Raw genomic sequence first — 23,419 nt, 5'->3', positions numbered from 1 at the left:
ACTTTCCCAGTGCCAGTCCTTCACACTGCTTTTGAAAAACACATAGAAAAAAAAATAACAGGAAAAAACTCAGTAATCCTAAAAACAAAGATATTTTGGCTTTGGGGCTGTAGGTTTTAGGGGAAAAAATGGCTAAAATGACAGAGCTAGCTGCTAACCTCCTGGAAGCCAGGTGGCCAAGCATTCCATCAGTGCCAGACAGGACACTTCAGGGTAGGAGTTTTTTGTCAGATTTGTACTGCTCCCTGAAGATCTGCAAAGACACAGTGACACGAGCCCTGTGGAAGTGGATGACCTGTCTCACTTGACTGCACCACAGCTGTAAGCCCAGCTCCACCTTGGAGCTGAGCCCTGCCTGCTGGAGGGGACTGTGGACCACTGAAGCCCCCAGTGGGGACTGGGCTGGATCCCCACTGGGGACCCAGTGCTCAGCTCATCGATGCCAGCCCTCCCCCACTTCAGATTTACTGCTGCTCCTGGCAGTCCATAAAAGCTTGTGATGCACTAGGCAGGAAACCTCCCCTCTTCAACCCTCCCACCCTTCCAGCTAGAGAAATCTGGGAAGATTTATTACAGCAATAAAAACAAAAGAGATGGAAAGCTCTGGGGGAGTCTCCAAGGCAGGCAGTGCTTCATTAAAGCCCAAGCAGGCTCTTGGGGGGATGCTGATTTCTGGGAGAGACCACACCAAACAGCAGTAAACAATTCATCCACTGGAAAGGGAAATGTCAGCCCACGCTCATGTGATACCCCAGCAGAAGGCTAGGAGAGATAATTCAAACAGAAGGGAATAGTGGGCTCTGGGCTTTTCAAGTCCCTGAGTGGAAGAGAAACCAGATGGAAAGGGAGATGCTCAAGCAGGGGAGCCAAGAAGCAGCCACAGGAGAGCACTCCCATCCTCCTACACACATCACTGCATCTCAGGCTCAGGCCATGGTGATAATCATTACTTTGGTCTCAGAACTTCACACACTCCTACCAAGGCACTGCACCCATGGCACAGCACTGTCTGCTCTCCTGGTGCAGGGTGGCTCAGAGGGTCTGAATGGTTCACACATCATCACAGGCCTGCCACTGCTGTAGGCAGATCTCTGCAGGAGATCCTCACCAGGAGCCTTTTGCTCACCTCTGCTCCTACAAACTGTAGTCCCTCCTTCCCAGCTCCCAGGTGTCCTTACTAAGGCCCCCAGATACATGGAGCATGAGATTAGATCTCCCTGGCTTGTGGTAGGCAACATGCAGGGCTTGCAACTCATTGTCTTCTTCACACAGCCCCTACAGGAGAACAAAGACCTACACACTGGCAGTCTGAAACTCCCAGGGAAATTCACACACATCTCCATCACTCTCAGCACCCAGGCTGGCTCCTCATGGCCAGGCTGGCACCCACCAACCTTCTCCCTGGACAGATGCCATGCATGGTGTAATGTCATGTTAAGGATTGTGCTTTTGCATCTAAGAAGAAGGGAGAGACACCCTTTCAGCCTGAGAAGAAGGAAAGAGAAAATGTATTCCTTCAGGAGGAAGAAAGGAAAGTAGTGTAGCAGAGAAAAACCCTTGTGGCTCTGAAGACTTTAGTCCCATTCTTCCCCTTTGCTGAGCTTCATGGTCTAACTTCACAAAACTGCCTTTCTGCCTCAGTTTCATCTGCAAAACAGGATGCAAGATCTGTGTGGAATGCTAGAAGGTGCCACTGAAGAGCAAAGTTGCTGCTCTCATGGAGGCAGCAAGGCAGACTCCTTTCCTCCTGCAGCAGGGTCCCTGCCTTGCTGCCTCCTGACCCAGGGCAGGTCACAGTGGGGCACCACACCAGGACTGGGATAATCTAAGAATCCTTTCACTGTTTGAGATTTTCACCTCCAGAGAAACAGATGTCCCCTGAGGTTAACACTTCTAACTCAAGCCTGGATTTCCACACAGTAAGGCAACACACAAGTCTTGGTTAAAAGCTATTCTGCACCCCAAGTCCTGTCTCAGATGCAGGTATGCATTCAAATCTGCATTTTCTGACAACACAGAAACACGTAACCAACAGGTTCACCCTGAAGGACTCTAGATGAAATGTATCTAAGGGTACACACTGAGGCTGTGCTGATCAGCCACCCCATCCCATCTCAAAGATCTCAAGATACAGCAGCAGCTTCACTCCAGGAGCACTGCATTTCAAGAGAACAGGAGGGAACAGGCACTACCCATCACAGTAATACTGTAACCTCTTCCCACACTGACTTACTCAGTACTGTTTACTAGACAAAAGCAACAACCAAAAAAGAGTAAATAAAGGAGGAGTCCTCATTTTCAGTAAGTGTTCAAAGCTTTCTATGCTCTTACATAGCTGGTAGCTTTTCCTCCACACAAAACTCTTCAGTTCACTTTTAAAAGAAAGGGATGGATGGCTTGGGAGTCTAACATTCCAAAAGCAAATCTCTGCTTCCCACACAATAGGCAATAATTCAGTAGAGCTATGCCACCAGTAATGCTTCTCATCTTCCCAGTGTGCCTTTTCTGTCACTCTCTGGCAGGGAGAAATGGATGGTAGATGCTCCCTGCTACGTCAGGTTTCAGAGTGGGAAAGATAGCAAATGGGTGACCTTGCACACACTGCCAGCAAGTCACAGCCATCAGGCTCAGAGATGACTGGTGGTCTCCTTTGTGACTGCATGGCTTTGCTAATTAGATGCTGTAAATGTTAAAGTATTACAGGGAGACACATTGGGCTACCCAGAGTATGGTCAGTGTAAGAGGGACTCTGTAATTTTTTTGTTGTTTCTACTGTTGCTGGTATTTATTTGCATGTTTGTGTTTCCCCTGCAATGTTTTCCCATATGAAACAACATTGTGAAAAGATTACCATTTTTATTTATTTACTTTTAACTTTTACAAACCCAGCCTAGGATCTGAGAGTCAGACTGACCTTGTCTGCTTTCCCTGGCAATAAAGGTCTTGTAATTACAGAGGAAAGCCTGGTGCTGACAGACAAGCCAGAAGACATCCCAGACTTTTTTTCCACAGCTACCCTGTTTGTGGAGGACTGGGAATAGTTTACCCATGCTGCCTGCACAAACAGAAGCACACAGAGGAGACCAGGCCTGCCTGGTTGATTCCCTTTTTCAACCAATGCTGTGTAACCTAAGATGGAAACTGTGGTCTCCTGGACCTGCCTGTGATTTGCTGTGCAGCTGTGAGGAAGCTGCATGCATTTTAGCAACAGATTGAAACAGACTTTCCTGCTTGCCTTAGCTGCCCTGCAAGTACTCCCAGCTCACCCAGGCTGGCCAGTCAAGCCACTGCTGCAGTCTTTAAGTTAAACTGCAAACCTTGGTCTTGGGCTGGACTAGATGCTCTTCATACACCCTTTTACCATTTTGCTGCAAGGAGTTACTAGTAAGTGAGCAGAGATGCTTCTCAACTACTCCCCTTAGAATTGCATCTGGAAGACTATTAAACATGGCCAGAATGAGAAAAGATGCTCAGCTGCATCACACTGGGTAAAAATCCCAAGAGAAATTATGCCTAATCTAATCCTAGTCTACTCAGTTGTGGCAAATGAAGCCATAAATAAAGGTGGTATCTTTTTGGTAGCAAGGAGTGGATGTTGGGAGTGCAGTGCAACAGAACTGGATCAGCCTGAAATCCAAAATCCAAGCTGTGCCTGTGCTGGCTGCTCCACAGCCAGCGTTGTCATGGAGTTCCTCTGTTGCCAGAGTTTTGGGGTGCTGCTGGGAGCCCCAGTAAAATGACACAGCCCCAGACAGCACTTCCAAGTGGTCATTGCTGGTTTCTTTGAGAAATCAGGACCTACCACAGCCTGTCTTCTATCCCCATCTTTTATGTTCAGCATGAGGAGGCACATGTGCTTCCAACATCATGTAAGAAAAATAAAATCCAGCAACACTGAGAAGGCCTCATCTACCTGGGGATGCTCTGGAAAATTAAGAAGAATTAATTAGGAATGGGAAGTTAAGGCATTAGAAAGACCTGTGTTGATGCCTGTGCTCTGAAGTAACATGACCTCAGTTCAGTTTAACTTAATCTTCCTGTAAAGGCAATTAAGCTGGAGTAAGGTCCTGGGAATAAGCTTACTCACACCAGGAGTTAACAGACTTTAACTAATGCAGACAAAGCCTCAGTCAATAAAACTAGAACTTCTTCAGCCTGGTTTTGAAAGACTTGAGTCTGACTGTGCTCACAGTATATCCTCCAACTTAGACACCAGAACCATCACACTGTGCTTTCCATAATTTTCCACCGTTTCTGTCATATCACCATCTCTACAGAGCCACCCATGCTTCCTGAAGAGCAGCATCACCATAGCCTGTGCTCTTCCACTCCAAATGCACAGCTGGTACCCATACAGCTGGAGGTGTTTAAATAGCTATTAACTGCTGCAGTCATGCTCTACCCCACCAGCTCTGGTCAGCACAGAACGTTTCTAAATGCCAGCCTATCGCTATCATCTGAGGGTTATTTCATTATTTTGTAGTGACAGGATAAGTGCTTGCTTCTTGATTGCAACAGTAAATCAAGAGAAAGATGTCTGTACTCAACCATTTGGGAAAAAGGATCCCCACTTAAAAGCACAGTTTGGTTTTGCCACAGAAAATGAAGCTTGAGCCTGCAGCCTTAGCAGAACAGCACTCTGGCACAACTAACTACATCAGCCAAATCAAGGGGCAATATCAAGGAGAACACTGTGATGGCAGAAATATTTTGTTTTTGTCCCATGGCATGACAGAGATGCTTTCCCACAAGTAATTCTCACTCATCACACACAGTGCAGGCATCAACAATGCAGCCACATCTCATTATTTAAATCCCATGAAGCCATAGTCTATCAGTCAGTGCAATACTGCTCAGTACAGAGCATCTCTATGTTCCACAGAACAAACTTCCCAGAGTCCCTAATGAGAAAAGAGCTTAGTACACTACTCTTACACAACATACAAGAAATTAAATGTAACAGCACATAATGAGAGAACCGCTGCAGGCTTATTTAGGCCACCAAAGTTTTGCAGCTAAAATAGCTCTGAAGTTAACTGTTTCACCCTCCACACTGAAGTGCTAATGGACAGTGAATGGCATAATACACAGCCATTGACTTGGAAGGGAATTTTTGCCTAAAATGCTTCGAGCAGTGGCTTTCAGCCTGCCATTTTGATGGTAGACTGCAGACTGCTCCTGAGGGATTCACAAAAGGTTACTGGAAAAAACAAGATTGCTGTACTCTATAAGACAAAGTCAGATGTCTCTAAAGGGGCTCATATTTTCCCTTAGAATATTTTGAAGGCAGCAAAAATTGAGAAAGGCTGGCAACCCCTATCTGAGGGACAAACTCCTTATTTTATTTTGCCTGGTTTACATTGGTGTAACTCTCTCAATGTGAAGGGAGCCTCTTCTGATGTACACCGTGGCTCAGTAAAAATTAAGAGAGAATTAGGCACAGGTCAATTCAACTGCACATGTCAGAATCAGGATAATTAATCTAGTGAGAGTACACTGAATTACAAAAAAATCTAGCAAGATGTTTCACATATAAAGCTCTGCATGTAGAAGACACAGTGCATTTCATTATCAGACAAACAGTTTATAATTGTGCCATTAAAAATCACTTTATAATGACACACACTGGGGGCCGTATTAATATTCTGCTTGGCATTATTGACTTTTAGGACTTAATAATGCAAATGGGACACTCTCTTAACTAGATTTATTTTTTTTAACCGCCCCTCTTGAGTTTAAATGGAGACTGAGCAAGACAAAGTGTATTTCTCTCCATCCAAGGGAAGGCTTTCACTCAAAAACACCTTTCACTGGACATGCCACATCCTTGCCCTGGACAACTGCACTTGGAGAGAGGTGCACCCCTGATGTCCTTAGCAAGCCTCCAGCCCCAGCTCCCCCTTTAGGCAGCCTGCCCAGTGTGGGTCACTGGGGCACAGCACAGCCTTGCTCAGCTCCACACAGTCTACTACAGAGCAAAAGTCATGCTAGCAGTGGAGAGGCAGGTAAGGAGAAGCAAAGCAGGAGTGGCTGCAACAACAAAGTGTTCATGAACCTCTGTATCAGAAAGAAGCTGTGTCCAAAATCTGCCTTTCACACTGAATAAAGTCATGATCCCTGCATGATTCCAGAAGTGCCATCAAAAGTCCATCCTGCTTACATACACAGAACACTAAAAAACATTTATCTGGGCCTGGAGTCCAATTCAGGAAAGAGCAAAAGGGAATGAGATGGTCTACCCCCTGTATTTTAGCTCCCAGCCATCAGGAACTGGGCACCACCTGTGGCCAGTCTGTACCACCACAGCATGCTGAACACATGGGGCTCTGTGAGAGACTGCCCTTCTAAAACCTTAAAGCATGCTTATGGAGGTGACACCAGCATTATGTAAGCTGTTCCTCACCTTTTCTTGTATTTGCATTACTTGCCAATCTGGACTTCTTTCTCCAAGGACATTTAAAAGCATATGAAGCAGAGGTGCACTTGGAGGTAAAACACACACGGATTGAGAAACAAAGGGTTAGAGAAGAAGAGGAGATAAAAGATGGCTATAGAGGCATATACAGAGAAAAAGAGAGAGGAAAAAGATTATGAAACTCCATCTGGCTTCTATAAAGAAAAATGGAGGCTTGGTTCTATTCCTAACTGCACAAGCCTCTATTGTTTAATGAAGAATCAGTATTCAAGCAATAATCACAGTCAGCCCCATTGTACAATATCCAGTTGTTCTGCATCCTCTCAGGGCATGTTTGATGAATTCAGTCAATACTCCTAACCTTAGGCTGGAGTGTGGGTGGCTCTGTCACTGGATGGCACAGCTTACACAAGGACAATGCCAAAAAGTACTAATTTCAAGACTGGTCCCTTAAAGCATTGGTCTGATAGTACAACATGCTGCTATGCCATGCCAGAGCATCTCCCCTGGGATTTGCAGGCTGCAATTAGCAGGTGAGTGTGCCACCTTCCCTGGGGCTGATAAAAGCACCTCAGTCCCTATTGATTGCCAATCAATACCCACTTCCCACTTCTGCCTCTCAGTTTCTGCAGTAGCAAGTGTTGGTAATCAAATAAGAGTGGCAGGCTGATAAGATCCTGTTATCAGTGCACCAGCAAAATGGGATTCTAGATCTAATCTCTTATGTCACATTTTCAACACAAATCACTTGAGATTTAACCCTCTCAATAACAAGAATGTATCCACAGCTGCTTGAGAGAAAATTTTGCAATCTCCATCCAGATCAAGAAAGCCAATTGAAAAGCCAAATTTCTGCTCTGACTGAAATCCAGGGAGAGCAGGAATTAGGAACAGTTGCAGAAAAGGCCCCTAATAGTAGGAAGAACTGCATCCTCTCATGGCTTCCTATTGTGCTTCCAAGTCACCACTAGGAACAAAAATGCTATGCAGCCAAAAGAGTACAAACTGCCCTTTTATTCCCTTTTCACGAGGAAACACTTCTAAAAACTGAGGTTCTCAAAGAATATTTCACAGAATGCTCTCTGGTCCTGTGGAATTTTCATACCATTTCAGCTAGGAAAATAAAGTCCTTCCACTCCATAGGGGACTTAAATATTTCAGCTCCTACTTGCACTCCAGTCCTGGCAGACCTTGGTTAAAATCTCATGTAAATAGCCCAATTTCATGGCTATTTACTGACATGTCCTCATGGCACACAGCCATCTAGGGACACCTGGACTGCCTGAGAAAGGAAACTTTAAATAAGCTGTTATGACTGCATGGTTTGTGCTTTTCCAACCACTCAAGTCTAAATGACATGGAAGTAACTTGCCAACAAAACAGCAAATACCAGCGCAGAGATGGTTAATGCAACTCCCTCCACCCTCTCTAACTGTAGGAGTCTTTCTACTACATTTGAGATGCTTGAGCTCGGGCCCTCAGAGGACTACTCAATTTAAAATTGAATGTTAACAGGAGAAAAAAAAAATTCAACCAGACATCAGGATTCAAAGACAGCCAGGCTGGCTGTTGTGTACTTCACATGAAATACACATTATCTGAGATACCAAGAAGATGGTGCTTCTTCCCTCCTTGTCTTTAGCCCTTTTTTTGACTATTATTTCTGGAAAGCTTCTCCTGCTTTTTATCCCTTTCTGCCAATTCTATTACACCACCAGTGTCTGGAAGAGAAACTTACTCTGGGGTCACCACTCTGGTCTCCAGCCAGTTTCACACAGGGCCTAGACAAGGAGAACTTATTTCTGCCCCACAATTTCAATGTGTGATAGACACTCCAAATTTAGACCTGAAGGTCAAAGCTACAGATGACCAGGAGAGGATGCTGCTGCATGTCCTCAGCTAGTTCCAGCAGCCAACAGTGGCTGTGTACACCTGGGCAGATGGACAAACACGTGGTGAGTACATAATACATGTGTCATGCAAAGGGACACTATCTAACACTGCCCAGAGGTTCAGCAAGAAGGACACTTGCCAGACTGGGATATAAGCTCTACTGCAGAACTGCTCTCTCCCCAGCTCTGATACATACCTAGTCACCAGCTATTCAGAAGCATCTAAGAGCACTCACCTACTTCAGATGGGAGAATAAATCACAAAATGTGCATTGGGTGGGAAATTCCAGCTCACCAGCTTTGCCTGAACATTCCCCATCCAGGGGAGAACATCCTGGGACAGGAACACAGGGAGACACATAACTGTGTGTGAGCCTAATTGCTGGGAGTCAGTTACAGGAGGACTCCTGGAAATCTGTAGCTGAACACCAGCACTGCACAGGTGTCCAGCACTGTGGTTTCTCCCTGTTTTGCAGATATTGATCCTTCTAATATAGTCCACTGATTGCTGGTTAATTATATGTTGCTGATAAATCAATGCACTGCTTCAATCTTGATTTGCTTTAAACTGCATGAGCCAAGCAGTTTCTCCCTGCAGCACAGCTCCTTCCCTGCACAGCCATTCCCAGCCAGGCAGCCCCCAGCCTGCACCAGGACAATGACCCAAGATCTGCATTTCTCTCTCCCAGTTTCCCAAGGCCCACTGGTCCCTTTCTGCTGTACACCAAGGTCCCTTTGGCCAGCAACCCACACTGCAGCACACCAACATTCCCCTTGGACCACAATGCAAATGGGCTCACCAGGACAGGGCTGAATGGTACCCTATCACCCCTGGCATGGATTAGGATGTGAACTGTTCAGTTCTTAGGCTGGCTCCCCATTAAACCTCACAGCACTGGCTACCACCTTTACAGTCTGATAGACCAGACAGCCTGTTAATCCATGTTGTATCACCTATCAAGGCTGTATCTTCCCAGTCTGGCTATAATCACACTATAGGAGAACATACCAAAAACCAAAAGCAAAGATAAATGTTACCCACTGCTCCCTCCACAGCCACCATCTCAGGCATCTCACCACAGAAAGCCATCAGGTTACTCAGGCTTGATCTGCTATAGTAAATTCAATGCTGACTGTTCCCAGTCACCTTCTGCAGACAGAAAGAGCACAATCTAGCATATATCCCCTCACAGCTGTTGTCTTTCACTGTAAAAGAGCTTTTTCTTGTAGGTGCTCAGTTTAGTCAAGGCTAAAAGCTATTTAAAGTTGCTGAAGTACCCAAACAGTCCCTGTTGAAAGGACTGAGTGAATAAGAGCTTATAGCACAGGTTGAGATGGGCACGTGCCCACATCACACACCCTGACATCAGCTAACAAACAGGCTGGGGGACCCTGCCACCTTTATGGGTGAGACTTCAGGCTCCACAGTTCTCAGAGTGCTTACCAGAGCCTGCCAACAAGCTCTTATTGGGTCAGCACAGGCAGCACGAGCCAACAGCGGCATCACCTTCTGTGCACAAAAACCGTGACATGCATGTGAAAGGAGGGAATAAATGGTGAGCCCAAGTGTTGCAAAAAGGCAGAAACATATTCACAGCTGCTAAGGGGTTAGCATGAGGTTGCTGCTTTAAATGGCAGGGCTCTGGTGAGACACTACATCCCTGCAGGAGCCTTGCAGCAATAGCTGACATTCAGATGTAAGTGGGCTCCTTGGAGAGGCTGTGGGAACCAGGGTCAGCAGTGCCACAGCATGCCACAAGGCCCACCAATGCTCCCACAGAGATCAGTGTGCCCCATCTGGCAACAGAAGCACCTCAGGGGCGACCCTGGGCAGGCCACTGCAGGGAGGCTTTGTCCCCAGTGCCTGCTGCCCATGTAGGAATGAAGCCTGTGGTTTTTGCAGCAGTCTGTGCTCCTGATGAAGAAACTGTCTGGTTTCTGCACCCTAGTGCCATCTAAACAAAACTCAGCTCCACCTTTGGTGATTCACCCCCAAAACACCAGTCAAGAACACACAGTGGGACTCAGATCCAGTGTCTCCAAGTTCAGCATTATGTTCTCCTGCTTCCCAATGGGAGGAAACCTTGCTCATCCACTGTCTCCATCATCTCTCAAAGGTCCTTGTCTCATATTCCAGAGGTGTCCAGCTCACTCAGAGCTCTGGGATATGAGGGCAAAAAGACACTCTGAGGCTGACAGACAGCAACTCAACAGTACCTACAGCAACCACAATCCTGTGACAGGTTGGTGAGTTTGCTCACATGGGTGGGTGAACTTTCTGTGAGAGCCACTGAGGCTGCTGAACTACAGCAGGACTGGGGGCAGCCCAATCTTGGCAGAGCATCATCAGCCCTCTCTGCACTAGGGGTATTCTTCAATCACAAGGCAGACAACACTGTTTCCCAGCTGACATCTACTCTGGGTCAGGAAATTCCTCCACATGATTTCTTTAGGTACTCGAAAGTCACACCAACACCCCACCCTGCTCACCCTCTACAGTTTGCTGCAGGTTGATTGAAGCTGATGCCTCTTGTGAGAGTTAATTGGAATTACAGTATTCATGGAAGTCCTCTACACAGTGGTCAGTGTTCCTTACTTCTAGTCTAAAACCCTTTCAGATGCTGCAATGCTGTGCTTCACACCAGGGAGTCTGCATTTCAACTGGCAGTACAATTGCTCCTCTTCACAGAACATCCCAACTCGTATTAAAATCTTACAAACTATCAGCAGAAAGGTAGTACTGCCTATTATTATGGACCACAATCCCTGCAGCACACTCTATATCACTGGCTATTACTACACAATAAGGTGCAAAAAGACAAATTTAAAGGCATAAAAAAACCCTCCCCAATCTTTAAAAATTCCCAAGAAAGCTTTAGAGAAGATGGCAAAGGTGGAGGTGAGCAGCCTGCCTGGAGTGGCCTGAAGGTTGGGAAGAGCAATGCGGGTGCAGTGATGCTCACATGCTGCTAACAGGTTTATTCTGCTGGCAGGGATTCCCTTCAGAAGCATTTGGGTAAGCACTGTGCACCACCGAGTTCAATCTGTGCTAAGCAGATTAGTTCCTTACCGGTGAAAGGTTCTGGGCAGCAGCAGACAGTTGCTCACCATGTGATATGAGGGGGCTGTCATTATGTTTCATAGATATGATATAATTATATGCTCCCTGGAGGGTACTTCTAATTGAATTATAGGGTGTCTCACAAGTATTCTGGGCAGCAGTTCGAGGAAGCTCTCACTGCCCAAAACAAGATAGAGATACCCTTTCATTCCATTAGATGCTCTCTCCAGGGAGCAGGCCATTACCTTATACAGCAACTCACTTGAAAAAATCATCTCCCCCATCAAATTGGAAGAAAGGTACCCTTAGCAGAAGTTTGTTGATGTTGCATACTTGTTACTCTCCTCCACAGCCTCACAGCCCTGAGAAACTCCTCTGTCTGCCACCAGGTCAGCCCTACACCACAAGAGAGAAATCCCTTGTCAATGGCAGTCACCATTCCCTGCCCAGGTAGCTGCTGGGCTCCATTCCCAGAGTGGGGACAGGAAATATGGTGCCACATGAGGTATGACACATCAAGCTACATGTACAAGGGAATCTCAGCCTTCTTGGAGAAGATCCCAAGAAGCTGTCTCCAAAGGCATTTGCCTTGTCCCAGGGGCTCCAGTCAATACAGCACACACTGAGAAGGGTCCTCCCTCAGCCTGCTCATCCATTTGTCCTTCCTTCAAATTCCCCAGAGCTGTGAATGACCTCCCTGGTCCCTCAGAGACAGGCACAGTGACCCCAGCACAAAGCAGCTGTTTCCCCTGAAGCTGGCCATGCTTCCATTTACTGGGCACCCAAAGCCAGTGGCCTATTTCACCCCTAGATTTTGCTCTCCATTTTAGTCTGGACTCTTGCAGTTTTTCCCTTGTGAACCAGATCTTTCTTGCAAACCCAGCTGCCCTGCTGTCTCTGCACCATGGCACCTCACCTCCTCCAGCTCCTGGATGGCCACAAGCACAGCACAGGAACACAGAGGGGGATCTACTACTCCCCACAGAGCTTAGAGTGGAAAAAACCCACCTGCCACTTCCCAGTGCTCTCCCAGCACTACAGGCAGCAGATTCTTTGCTCCTTACCCTCTCCCCGGGCACTGTGCTCCAAGGAAACCACTCTGCACTTCTCTCCTGCTCTGCCACTGCTGTCTACAACTTACTGTCAAGCCAGAGGAGATGTCACATCTGTTATGCTGGTTTTTTGCTTCCCCATATCATATAAAGGATGGTTAATCAGGCCTTTTTTTTTTCAAGTACCTCAAGGGAAAGTCAGCACCAGCTGCCCACCACAGAGTCTAATGACCGACTGAAGCTGCCATCAGCTCTGACTCCCACAGACCATGTCTAGCTCTGCTCCAGCTCCCAGGCCACAAAAAAGAGCAACAAAGACAATTATGTCAAGAATTTGCTAATCATAGAAAATTAAGACTTTCCAATAGGACAGGCACCGTGGTTGCCACTGAGACAGTGTGCTCGGCTCCTCAGGCTTTCCCAGTGCTGCAGCCTCTCACACCAGCAGTAATCAGGCTCCTCCACCCTGCCACAGCCTTCAGGCACTGGTTTGCAGGATACAGCTGATGAAACCCTGGGAGCCCAGCTTCTAGGCAAGCAGTTATTGCTCATACAGAGTCTGAATAGTTCAGAAGCACAGTGAGCAGAGTTCTGCCCACTTCTTGTGGAGCCAGCTAACAGGACACATCTGGGAAAAACTGCCAATTCACATGTTCCCTCTCCCCAGCTCCACCACACAATGAGAAACTACTGTAAGCTACCAAAGCCCACCACAACCCACCCCAAAAGTAGCCATTTCCAATGTCTTAGAAAACAGAGCTTTTGATATCTTGCAAACCAATACACTGGTGCTGGCACATCCCTTCTAAACAACATTGTGATCTAATTGTCTTTAGTGAGGGAAATGGAGATAGCAGTATTAAATCAAAATCCTCAAGCAGATGAGGTAAAGGAGAGACCAACCCAGGAGGGAGCACAGGTAAAGCACAGATAAGTGGAGCAAAAATTCTACATTAAATATTGATCATTTTATCACACTCTTTAAGGGATGAAAGTGAAGCAGCACAGAGCTCCAGTGGGTAATTTTCTGAGGGTAGGACACATTTGGCTTGCTGATCTCATGGAAAGAAAAACAGAGGCACAAATGATAATTCCTAACCCATTTCACTTTAACAATATACTTTTACATAGAGCACTAAAGTGGTACGGCAGGAGAAGAACCATCAGCAACACACTCAGCCAAACAGCCACAGCACAGGCAGGAGCAACCACTCCTGGAAACTCTTCGGAGAGGTGGAAGGGGAGGGAGAAGTCATCTCCCTCTTCCCCAACACTGGAAACACCAAGGGAGATGTTCCACCATCCACCAGAAGGAGCAGGATAACAGAGCCATGGCTTTTGCTCCTGTGGAGTAGAGCATCAAGTCCTGGTCTGCAGTCCAGCTCTGGGGCTGCACCATGCTCCACATGAAGCTGCTCAGGCTCTGTGGCACCTCAGCAGCTGTCTCTGCTGGCCTCCTAAGGACAGCTCCTGCGAACCCTGGCAGGAAGAGCTGGTCCTATCTGATATTCAGACTTCCAGCAAAATCTATCTAAAGGGTCCAGCCCAGGAAGCAGCCAGTGCCTGCCCAACACCAGGACTGACTTCAGCTGAAATGCTCACAGCAATAGCTGCTGGCACCCAGGCAGAGATTTGAGGGGCCTCATCTGTCAACAGCCCATCTGCTAGGACAGCTGTAAATATGTACAAGTCCACATTCCTCCTGGCTTTAATCTGCTGTTTTCACTGAAGTTAATGGAGGATGAACTTGGTCCCTGGTGCTTCAATCAGCTAGCATAGGAATTCTTTAATCACCTTTTTTCATGAGGTAAATAAAAACCAAATCACACTGCTAGCAACAGGTAAATCAGCTCTTATTTTAAACAGCTGCCATCTTGCACCAGTTTGAGCTGCTTCTCTTTAATCACATAAAAAACATGTTGAAGGACCTTTGGGTGGGGATACTTTAGACTGTGTTCTCTTCATCTCATTTACAGAAGGATAAGCCCATACTTAACACAAACTTTACTGGCACTCTGATTTGTTAGAAGTCACAGACACTTTTATAATGATGCTGTACATAGCATTTTCATTGTTGGCTTTCAAAAAAAATCCCAGCATGTATGAATGGATGATACATGGTTCATCAAGCTCACCATCAGCATTTCTTCTTATCCCCTGAATATAAGAAGACTGCTTTCTTCTTCCTTGCATGTGGAAATAAATACAACCTGTGCCTCTAGCCTATGTCTAAAGGGCATGACCTCTACAAGTTACTCATTTTGCAAAGGTGCTCCACTCAGTGAGGCGTGAGTCAGTGTGAGTTAAACTGGCAAAATCACAGTAAACTTGGTTGTGTCATTTGTCAGGGTGAATTTCCCTGTGCTTGCCCTCATTAGGAATATCACTGTCCCTGACACAGGATGTTGTTTGTCCTTCATGGGCAGAGGGCAAGTATATCCCCCTGACACCTGCCAACAGGGCTATCTGGGAAGGTAAAGGTCAGCTCAGGGCTTCTCTTCTTCCCAGTGTGGTGTCAAGGTCTCACATTTCTGCAGGCTGGTTTTACAGACACTCCAGAAACAGTTCCCTGACACCTTACACTAATCCCCTGCAGCTCACGTCACCTGCACCTCACAGTGGGATGGACTGTAGCAGAAATTAAAGCATCTGTGTATGGATGTAAAGGAATTCAGTTAAATTAGATACTGCTAAGAAAACTGACAGGAGAATTTCACAGCAAAAAGCAAACACAACAGCCTTTCATCACTGGCAAAATAGTGGGGGCAAGTTTCCTTAACTGGAAGACAGCTGCTACTGTTTTCCCTAAATGTGAATTAAAATAAGGATCAAGAACTTCTAACTTAAGAAGCAGGAAAAGAAAGACAGAAGGTGCTTACCCACTAATAGAGATAAACTAGAAAAAGTTTAGAGGATTCAATCTCTAATGGGAAGGAAGTATTTCCTCCTGAGTGAAGGAAAACATCAGCCTCACACAACAAATTATCATTGCCTGGAGTCCCACTAATAAGTATTAATTTTTTGAAGGCTGTCTTCTCAGAACCCAGAGCCTTAGGATCATTGCATGTGTATGAGAACTATTGAACAAGATTTCAGACTAAAGTACCAAAATGATTTTTTTATTACCTTGGTCATTAAATGGAGTCATCACAGCTGATATAAATAAAGCAAAGTCTGCTGATGCAGCAGACCTCCATATCATGTAGCCAAAATTTAATTTAGGAAAATGAACATCCGAAACTGCAGCTCCTGTTGTCAGCTTGGGTGAATAGTGAGATATTCCAGTTACTGCCTACACCTGTACCATCCTGACTGTCAATGGCTCGAGAGAGGTCAGTGAAGCTGCAAAAATTCAATGTGGTCCTGAGTAATGGGAAACTAAAAGCTTGATGTACACAGACCTTCTCTGGTAGAGCACAGGTCAGCAGTTCAGGGAGATCAGTTTTTATTCATGCCTTTGCCTTTGATCTGCTGGATAATCCAGAAGGAAGAGAAGTCACTTTTTCTGTATTTTTTCCACATCTGCAAAATTGGGATTTTTTGTCTCTCAATCTCCTCTGCAAAGTGCTATGAGATCTACTGATGAAACATCAAGCAAAAGAGCTAAGTATCAATAATAGCATTCCCCTCAAAATGACACAACCATGACTGTGTAGGTGATCAAATTAAAACATTAAGTTGATAGTTTCCTCAAGTGCTGCATGGCAAGAAGGAAGGCCAGTTAATGATGCTACACCTCAGTGTGACATCCTTCAACCAGAAAACCACTGCTCCCTTTTCTCCACTCCCACCTTCACCAGATCTGCTGGGGGAAGCCAACAGCCACCAAGGGGCTAGGGCCCAGGTCTCTGTGTCCAAGCACTGGTGGACAGGAGGGGAAAAGCAGAGGGAAGGGGTACTGACCTTCCTACCAAACCAGGGTGGCACAACACACAGGAGAGAGGGCAGCAGCACCAGCATGGGCTGTCTGCCCTGGGGCAAGTGTCACCCAGCAGCCTTGGGGACAGCACCAACGGGACCTGGATCCAGATAGGACCACCTTTAGGCACCACATGCACACAGAAACAACATTTCATCAGCCCCCTGCCAGAGAGTGTCTGAACTCCAAGAGGAGGATGGTTTTCACTGCACAGTGCCATGGCAGCCCTCTGGAAGACCAGCACCACCAGACTAAGCACATGGTGGGGACAGCCCCAGGCTCACAGTGACCCCACAGAGCAGACACAGCCATGCACACAGCAGCCTGGGGGATCTCTGGGGGAAGCAGACAAGGAGAGACAATGCTCAACTTGCACAGCAGCAGTCTCTATATAAAGGGGCAGACAGCCCTTCTGATATTAAGTGCTCTGCCTAACACACACACAGATAAGGGACTCCAGGTTTCCATGTGTTTCCAAGCCAGGCTGACTTTGTGAAGAGGCTTTGCAGCTCCCATTGAACACTAGTTAAATACCACAGCACCTCTCAATAACCAGCTCCTTCCTGGCCACAGGCAACACTGTGAAGGCTCAGGGTAAATAGCTGTAATTCTACTAGTCAGCAGGTCCTGCAAGTAACTTAGCAAGCAACAAAGACACCTACCAAAGTAGATCTCTTGGCCTAATCCTTAAGCTGGTACAGCTGCTGTAAGTGGCAGGGCCACAGCAAAACCTCATTGTCTAGTTGGCATATCAACTAGCTATTGGTAACTTGTGCATTAAAACAAGACATAGACAAACTTCCATATGAATTTGAACAGTTTTAAACAGGAGAAACAAATTTAAACAGAAAATTTAAATTAAATTTAATGACTTCATAGGAGTTTTCTTTCTAATGTAAAAAGAAAATCCTTAAAAAAACTCAATTCACTTTTTGCTTCTGGCTCTTAATGATTTCTATATTGCTTAGACATGATAAAGCAGCAGGGTCAATCATTCTTCTACATTTTCATACCTTCAAGAACCTAACATTTATTTCCTTAAAAAATCATTTAAAAGAAAAGTATTCAGTCATCTTGCCAAAAAACCAAAAAAAACCCAGCTTTTGATTTGATGGATCCTTTTAGTCAACAAGAGAGCTAAGATTCCACTTCAGCTGCTTACATCTGGCCTTCACTGAGCCAGGAGTTCAGAAATAACAAATGTATTGAAAAGGAGGCAGCATAATCAAATATTTGGGACTTGATCAATTCTTTTCTCAACAGATGACAGCATTCAAGATTGTATGGCTTGATTCACTACTATCCAACACTCAAACACACGCATACACATACACACTCTGCATAGGACCATATTTCAGCAATATTTTTTCATTGTTTCATCCCCCTTCATCTCAGCCTGCTTTCTCTTGTGCTCCCACCCAGAAGTGAGTAAGGAAACTTTGACTGTGTTAGTCTAGAAAGAATCACAGAGGCAATAAGCAAGACCCGCTGGCAGGACCCATTTCCCTCTTGTTCTGTAAAGCTCACATCAACTCAGCTTTTTTTAGTCCCATATATTTTAGGGAAAGCCTCTCAAAACCAGCCCTGAGACAGTTTATTTTATCTTGGTATATCTAAGTGAAGACCTGCTCTCCATGAGTTTCCAGGTAAAGTGCTTATCCTTGGCCCTTGGGATCTGGTTGGTGGCAGTGCCTCTCCTACAGTTTGATGTCAGGGATGCTGTGTAATCCAGTGCCCCTCTGATTAATTTAGCCATTGCTACACTTCAGGAGGCCAACCTCCAAACTGCTTACAGATTGCCTGCTGCTGCACAATGCAAGAGCAAGCTTTTCAACTCATGTGATGGAGAAAAAGCTGAGAGCATGAACTGAAGCTCTGCTCTCCTTCAGTTTACACAGATCAGTGCTTCTTTGTGGCTGCAATTCTGCAGATCCTCAGCATACATGAATAGCACTGTCTTGCATATTTGCAAGATGCTGTTAAATAATTTCTCTCCTCCATGAGGCAACAAGTCTTATCAAAGTGACTCCATTAGAAGACTGAGAAGGTTAAGGCAGTGAGGTGGGCATTCTGGTGTAGGAGTTTTACACCAGCATGGAAACTAGAGCCCAAGTTCCACTTTTCCTGGGCAAGTATCTAAACTGCAGGCTGAAGTGGGAAGAACAATAATTTCTCACTGCTGACTCCCTTTGTATTGCCTACTGATCATCTCAGTCTCCCTGCTGTCCTCTATTCTGCACTGGGCTTGGTGGACTCTTGGTTCTCCCTTCAGTGTGAGGGGATGCCAGTACCTCGTGGTGGATCCCCCTCAGTGGCAAGGCATCTAAGAGGCAGAAACTCAAATATTTATCCAGACAATGCTATGGCTACTCAGTGACCCAGTGTCTTCAGACAGCCTTGTACTGTGACTCAATTCTGTGACACATACACAGCCCTCTGGGCCAGCAAAACTGTACCAAACACCCTATGCACCCATCTTCCCAAACTGGGCTGAGCAAACTGTTTGTTGGAACAGCAGCATTATGGGTCTGAAGCCATAAATTCAGATCTAAGGCACTTCAAATTTGTTTGCAGCCTACATATTTACTCAAAATTATTTTTCTGCATTCAGATTTAGAAAGCAGAGAAGGAAGAAAATATTAAACCCACCTACTGCTGCTTTCTACAGCTGCTACAATCTGCACCTCAGAGAGGAGCTAGCAAAATTCAGCAACTGACCTGTGTTCACTGAATTTAAAGGCAAAAAACTGATAACTGAAAATCACCTTCACATTTCCAGACTAAGATTTCATCCCTGTAATTCCTGGAGGTATAAATAAAGAGTAAATAGACAGTGAATAAAGATATGTGCTGGCTCATAAGAACTCTCTCCTTCCTGTGCTTATTAATTTGATTAAATGATATGTTGAACCACTACATTAATTCTAGCTCCAAAAGAAATTAAAATGTGCTAGCCACATGATCTCCATGGCCACTGTGGCTAGTGGGCTTTGTTCCCAGCAGACTTCTGTTGCAGAAGTGAAAGTTTCATTAATGCATCAGGTGTGGCCACCATTTTAAATACACTGCAAATGTCTTGTCTATGTTCTAGGCCATTGCTAGGTCAAAACCTACAGTGTTAAGCAACCTACACATGTTTTCTGGACTGCTTTTTTTTTTTTTTTTTTTTTTTTTTGTTATAGTCTGGTGCTGCTGAAAATGATTAGTTTTAACCCAAGAGAAGTAACTATACAGATATGCTCTGACCTTCTGTCTCATTTTTCAAAGACAAAAGAAATCTCATGACAGAAAGGGAGTATAAGCTCATCTCTGGTACCCCAAATCTGCTGGCCTTTCACTGATGGGTCTTCAAGCAAGGAAAGTCCCTTTGCTTCACGACCTGGTTGAAGCAAAGTAGCACCCATCATATTTTAGGTAGCCTGCTCACAGGAGACTGTAACCCCAAACCCAGCATTCTTCACTTTCTCCATAGAAATCAGCTTGTGGCCCAGTTAAGGAGACTGGCCTGCATGGCCCATCTTCCCAAAAAGGCCAGATTAGGACAGCTGATCCCCTTCCAGCTCTGACAGTGGCTGAAGCCAGCCAACAGGAGCTTCTCTTCCTTTAATAGGAAGAGCACAGACTTATAATCAAGCATCGAGATTGTGGATATTAGCTGGATTAAATGGTTTAGTGGGCTAAGACAGAAGGTCCTATCAAATTGAGACATCTCTACTTCATAGAATTTAATACATTAACGTCCTTCTGGACACAGTATTGGGAGGCTTGGTACAAATATTTCCTTTCTCTGATGTCAGATGCAAGCCTGCACAATTCTTCCTGTGATAGGTGAAGTAATAAGGTTTTAACAAAAGGAACTATGCACTTAGTACTCTGGGAGTTTTAGCACCAGACTCACACCTCTGTCCTCCCTACTCAGCTAAGGAGTTTTTCTCATTCCTCACTAATGCTAACAACAGGTACTTGGAGCAATTAGACATTACTGCCTATCTGGTCTTTATTACTTCCTAGCTTAGCATCAGCTACTTAGTATGCAATAAAAAAAGCTGAATTAATAGGATGGGTGCTGCTTCCTTCTTCATTCTGTATGAAAACACTGGGTCACAGAGCCACAGGGGCAAGCTGTGATCTGCAATGCTTTAGACCATTATTGCCATTTGCCACAGTATTTTATAAGGGGAAAAACCACAGGTAGCAAATGCACAGACGTACAGAGATCATAGGGAAGGTGATGTAGGGAATATGGGTAGACCGTAGAGTCATAAAGGCTGCAGGGATTTCAGGTCCATCAGAATGGCTTTGCAGCTGTGCCTGTGCTGTGAATTAGCTGCCACATAGACCTGCCAGTTGCACAGGCAAGCCTAGGGACACAGGTATGAAGTATTGCTCCTGTGAAAATAAAACCCCAGGACTACTGAGCAGCTCTCACATGCCTGGGAATAATTGTTATGAACCTTTAATCTAGGGATTGTAACAAACTCTTTTGTTCCCTGTGTTTGGTGTTCAAAAAGAGGCTTTCTTGTATTTGCCCAGCCAAGTAAAACCTCATCTTTTTCCTTCTCTCTCTACCTTAACTCTCCATTAACCCTTAGCTTTAGTACAGGACCTCAGACAATGATATATTTTCTTCCTATCCCCTGGTCCCCAGTATTTCTAAGCCTCAATTTGTCATTCCCAAGAGGGAAGGGACAAGAGCTTTGAGCTCTTAAATCCTGCTGTCGGCTCTTGCCTGAAAGAGGTAAGCAGGGAAACTGATGGAAAGCTGAAGAAAGGAGCCTGTCCCTTGTCTGCATTCACCTGTAATGGACTCAAAATGTGGGGTTAAACACCATAACTAGACCTGAGAACAGAAATGAATGGGGTACTTACACAGTTTCATCATTCTTGAACTCCAGCTCCCCGTAGGTGTCTTCAAAGTCTTCTCCACCTCCTTTTGCTGTCCCTTCTACTGTCCTAAACGGCACTATGACTGTGCCCCGCGCTCCTGATGTCCTTAGGACTTTGACCTCCATCACACCAATGCTCTCACTGACATGTATAATGTCACACTCAAATGTGAAAATGCCAGCGTGGTCATCATCCAGGATAGTCACTGTGGCCACACAAGGAGAAGCCAATATGGCCTTTGGGTACGGGGAGTTACTGAGCTCTGGAGGTTCCTCACTCTCCACCACACGGAGGTTACTGAGCCGCACAAAGAAATGCTCATCTTCCTCAAATATGTCATCATCGATGATCCCCACCGAGAACTCCTTCTGGGTCTCCCCAGATTTCAAGACAACAGTCCCCTCTGTGAACTCATAGTCAGCACCAGCATTGGCAGAGCCATCCTCTGTTTTATAGTCCACATAGATGGTCTTGGACATGTCCCCTCCTTTCCGTACCACTGTCAGGAGAACGGCACCACAGTTCTCAAGACATTGGTAGGAGCATGGGTCAAAATAAATTTTGGAGATGAATTCCTCAGGTTCCTCTGGCCGTACCTCATGCAAGCTAGTGGTTCTCTTGGCTTGCTCAGCTGCGTGCTTCTTCAGAATATTGCCAGCTCCCGTCATCATTCTGGTTGCCTGAATGCGATAAAAGGCTCTGCTCTTCTGCTGATGAGACAAGGCGTAGTAGTTGGCCATCTCCACCAGCTGGTCCAAGTCCTTTTCTGGGTGCTTTTGCTTCAGGTCCTTTAGGATGCGGATCATCTCTTTGCGAGATTCGTCTACCTCCTTCCCCTCCACAGTCACTAAGTTCCCATCCAGGAAGTGAGAGTTCATCATCTTGCCATCCATCTCAATTCCCTTAGGGTGATCACCTTCTGATTCTATGATAATGCCCCTGTGCTTATCAGTACGGTACTTTTTGTGCATATACTTATAGAAAAGCAGACGTCTATCCGCTATCCAAGCCAGAACGACACAAAGTGGAAAGAAGAAAAGTGTGAGCAGGCCTTCCCAAACCTGAACCACACCTGGGGAGAAGACAGCAAGGATCATGTACAGCCAGATGTAAGCAAAGATACTCCATGCAGCTGTGACAAAGAAAACCCTCAGGTGTTTTATCTTCCTGGTTTCACCGTCAGGGATCACATAGACACAGATGGCAATGATGATAAACATATTGAAAGCAGCACTGCCAACAATTGTAGATGGCCCCAGGTCTCCAGCTATGAATCCGTGCCCACACACTTCTATTAGGGACAGGAGGATCTCAGGAGCAGAGGAGCCCAGAGCCATGAGCGTCAAGTTGGAAACAGTTTCATTCCAAATCCGAATGGTGGTCGTTGTGGTCTCTCCATTGGGTTTCTTAATTGTTATTTCTTTCTCCTGTGATGTAATGACCTCTATAGATGCCATGAAACGATCTGCAATGATGGAGACTCCAAGGAACATGTAGATCAGCGCTACAAAGTACACGATAACACGGGCAATTTTGTCCCCAAGGGATGGGTTTTCTGGGTACCATATTGGCAGGATAACACCCTCCTTGCAGTCAAAAGATCCTGAACACGAGCTGTTTTGTACTGTACTGGTTGAGTCTCCCGTCAGGCCAGCATCCACCTGCAAACCATGCAAAAACAGCACAAAAGTAACCAGCCCAAAATGGAGGAAGGCCGAGGTGACAGGCTGCAAGCTTAACCACGCCATACACAAGATGCAACTTCCACTGTGCAGATCCAAAAAGGCCGAGAACCTGAAACGAACAAAACAGAGAGGGGGTAGGGAAGCATGAGAGAGAAGGAAGATGCAAATTTTACCCAAATGCACTTCAGTATCTCACCACTGGAGATGCATGGCACAGATGTATGGGTTGTCTCTCTGCCACTTTGAAGAAGGTATTTAGCAGGGACTCTACCAAACTGCAGCATTTACATGCCTTGCAGATGAAGATCAATTGCTAGAAAAGTAATTCAGAGGAAAAGTGTGTGCATGTATATATATATACACACACACATAATAGCTCGTTCCTGACCTACAGCATATGCAACAGGAGAACTGAGTGCTCAGCTGCCACTCATCTAGAGATGCCATGGTGATCCCCAGCACACAGCACTTCAACTCAGCACAAGCTGTCAAACCTAAGGAGCCTCCT

At 45.7% G+C, this 23,419-nt stretch overlaps 1 protein-coding gene across 10 annotated transcripts in view; it reads right to left on the bottom strand.

The window, feature by feature from the left end:
• The window catches only part of SLC8A3 (solute carrier family 8 member A3), a 129,829-nt gene that overhangs the window by 62,850 nt on the left and 43,560 nt on the right, over window positions 1–23,419 (bottom strand). For all 10 annotated transcript variants that reach the window (XM_079309841.1, XM_079309839.1, XM_079309844.1 and 7 more), the window contains one exon: window positions 21,209–23,020. In XM_079309841.1, the coding sequence (XP_079165967.1) occupies window positions 21,209–22,974 (1,766 nt within the window). In that variant the 5' untranslated portion in view covers window positions 22,975–23,020. The remainder of the gene's footprint in view (window positions 1–21,208; window positions 23,021–23,419) is intronic.

This window comes from Erithacus rubecula (assembly GCF_903797595.1).
Source record: "Erithacus rubecula genome assembly, chromosome: 6".
Classification (NCBI taxonomy): domain Eukaryota; kingdom Metazoa; phylum Chordata; class Aves; order Passeriformes; family Muscicapidae; genus Erithacus; species Erithacus rubecula.
The sequence above is the reverse complement of the archived record's forward strand: the minus strand, read 5'-3'. Positions and strand labels throughout refer to the sequence as shown.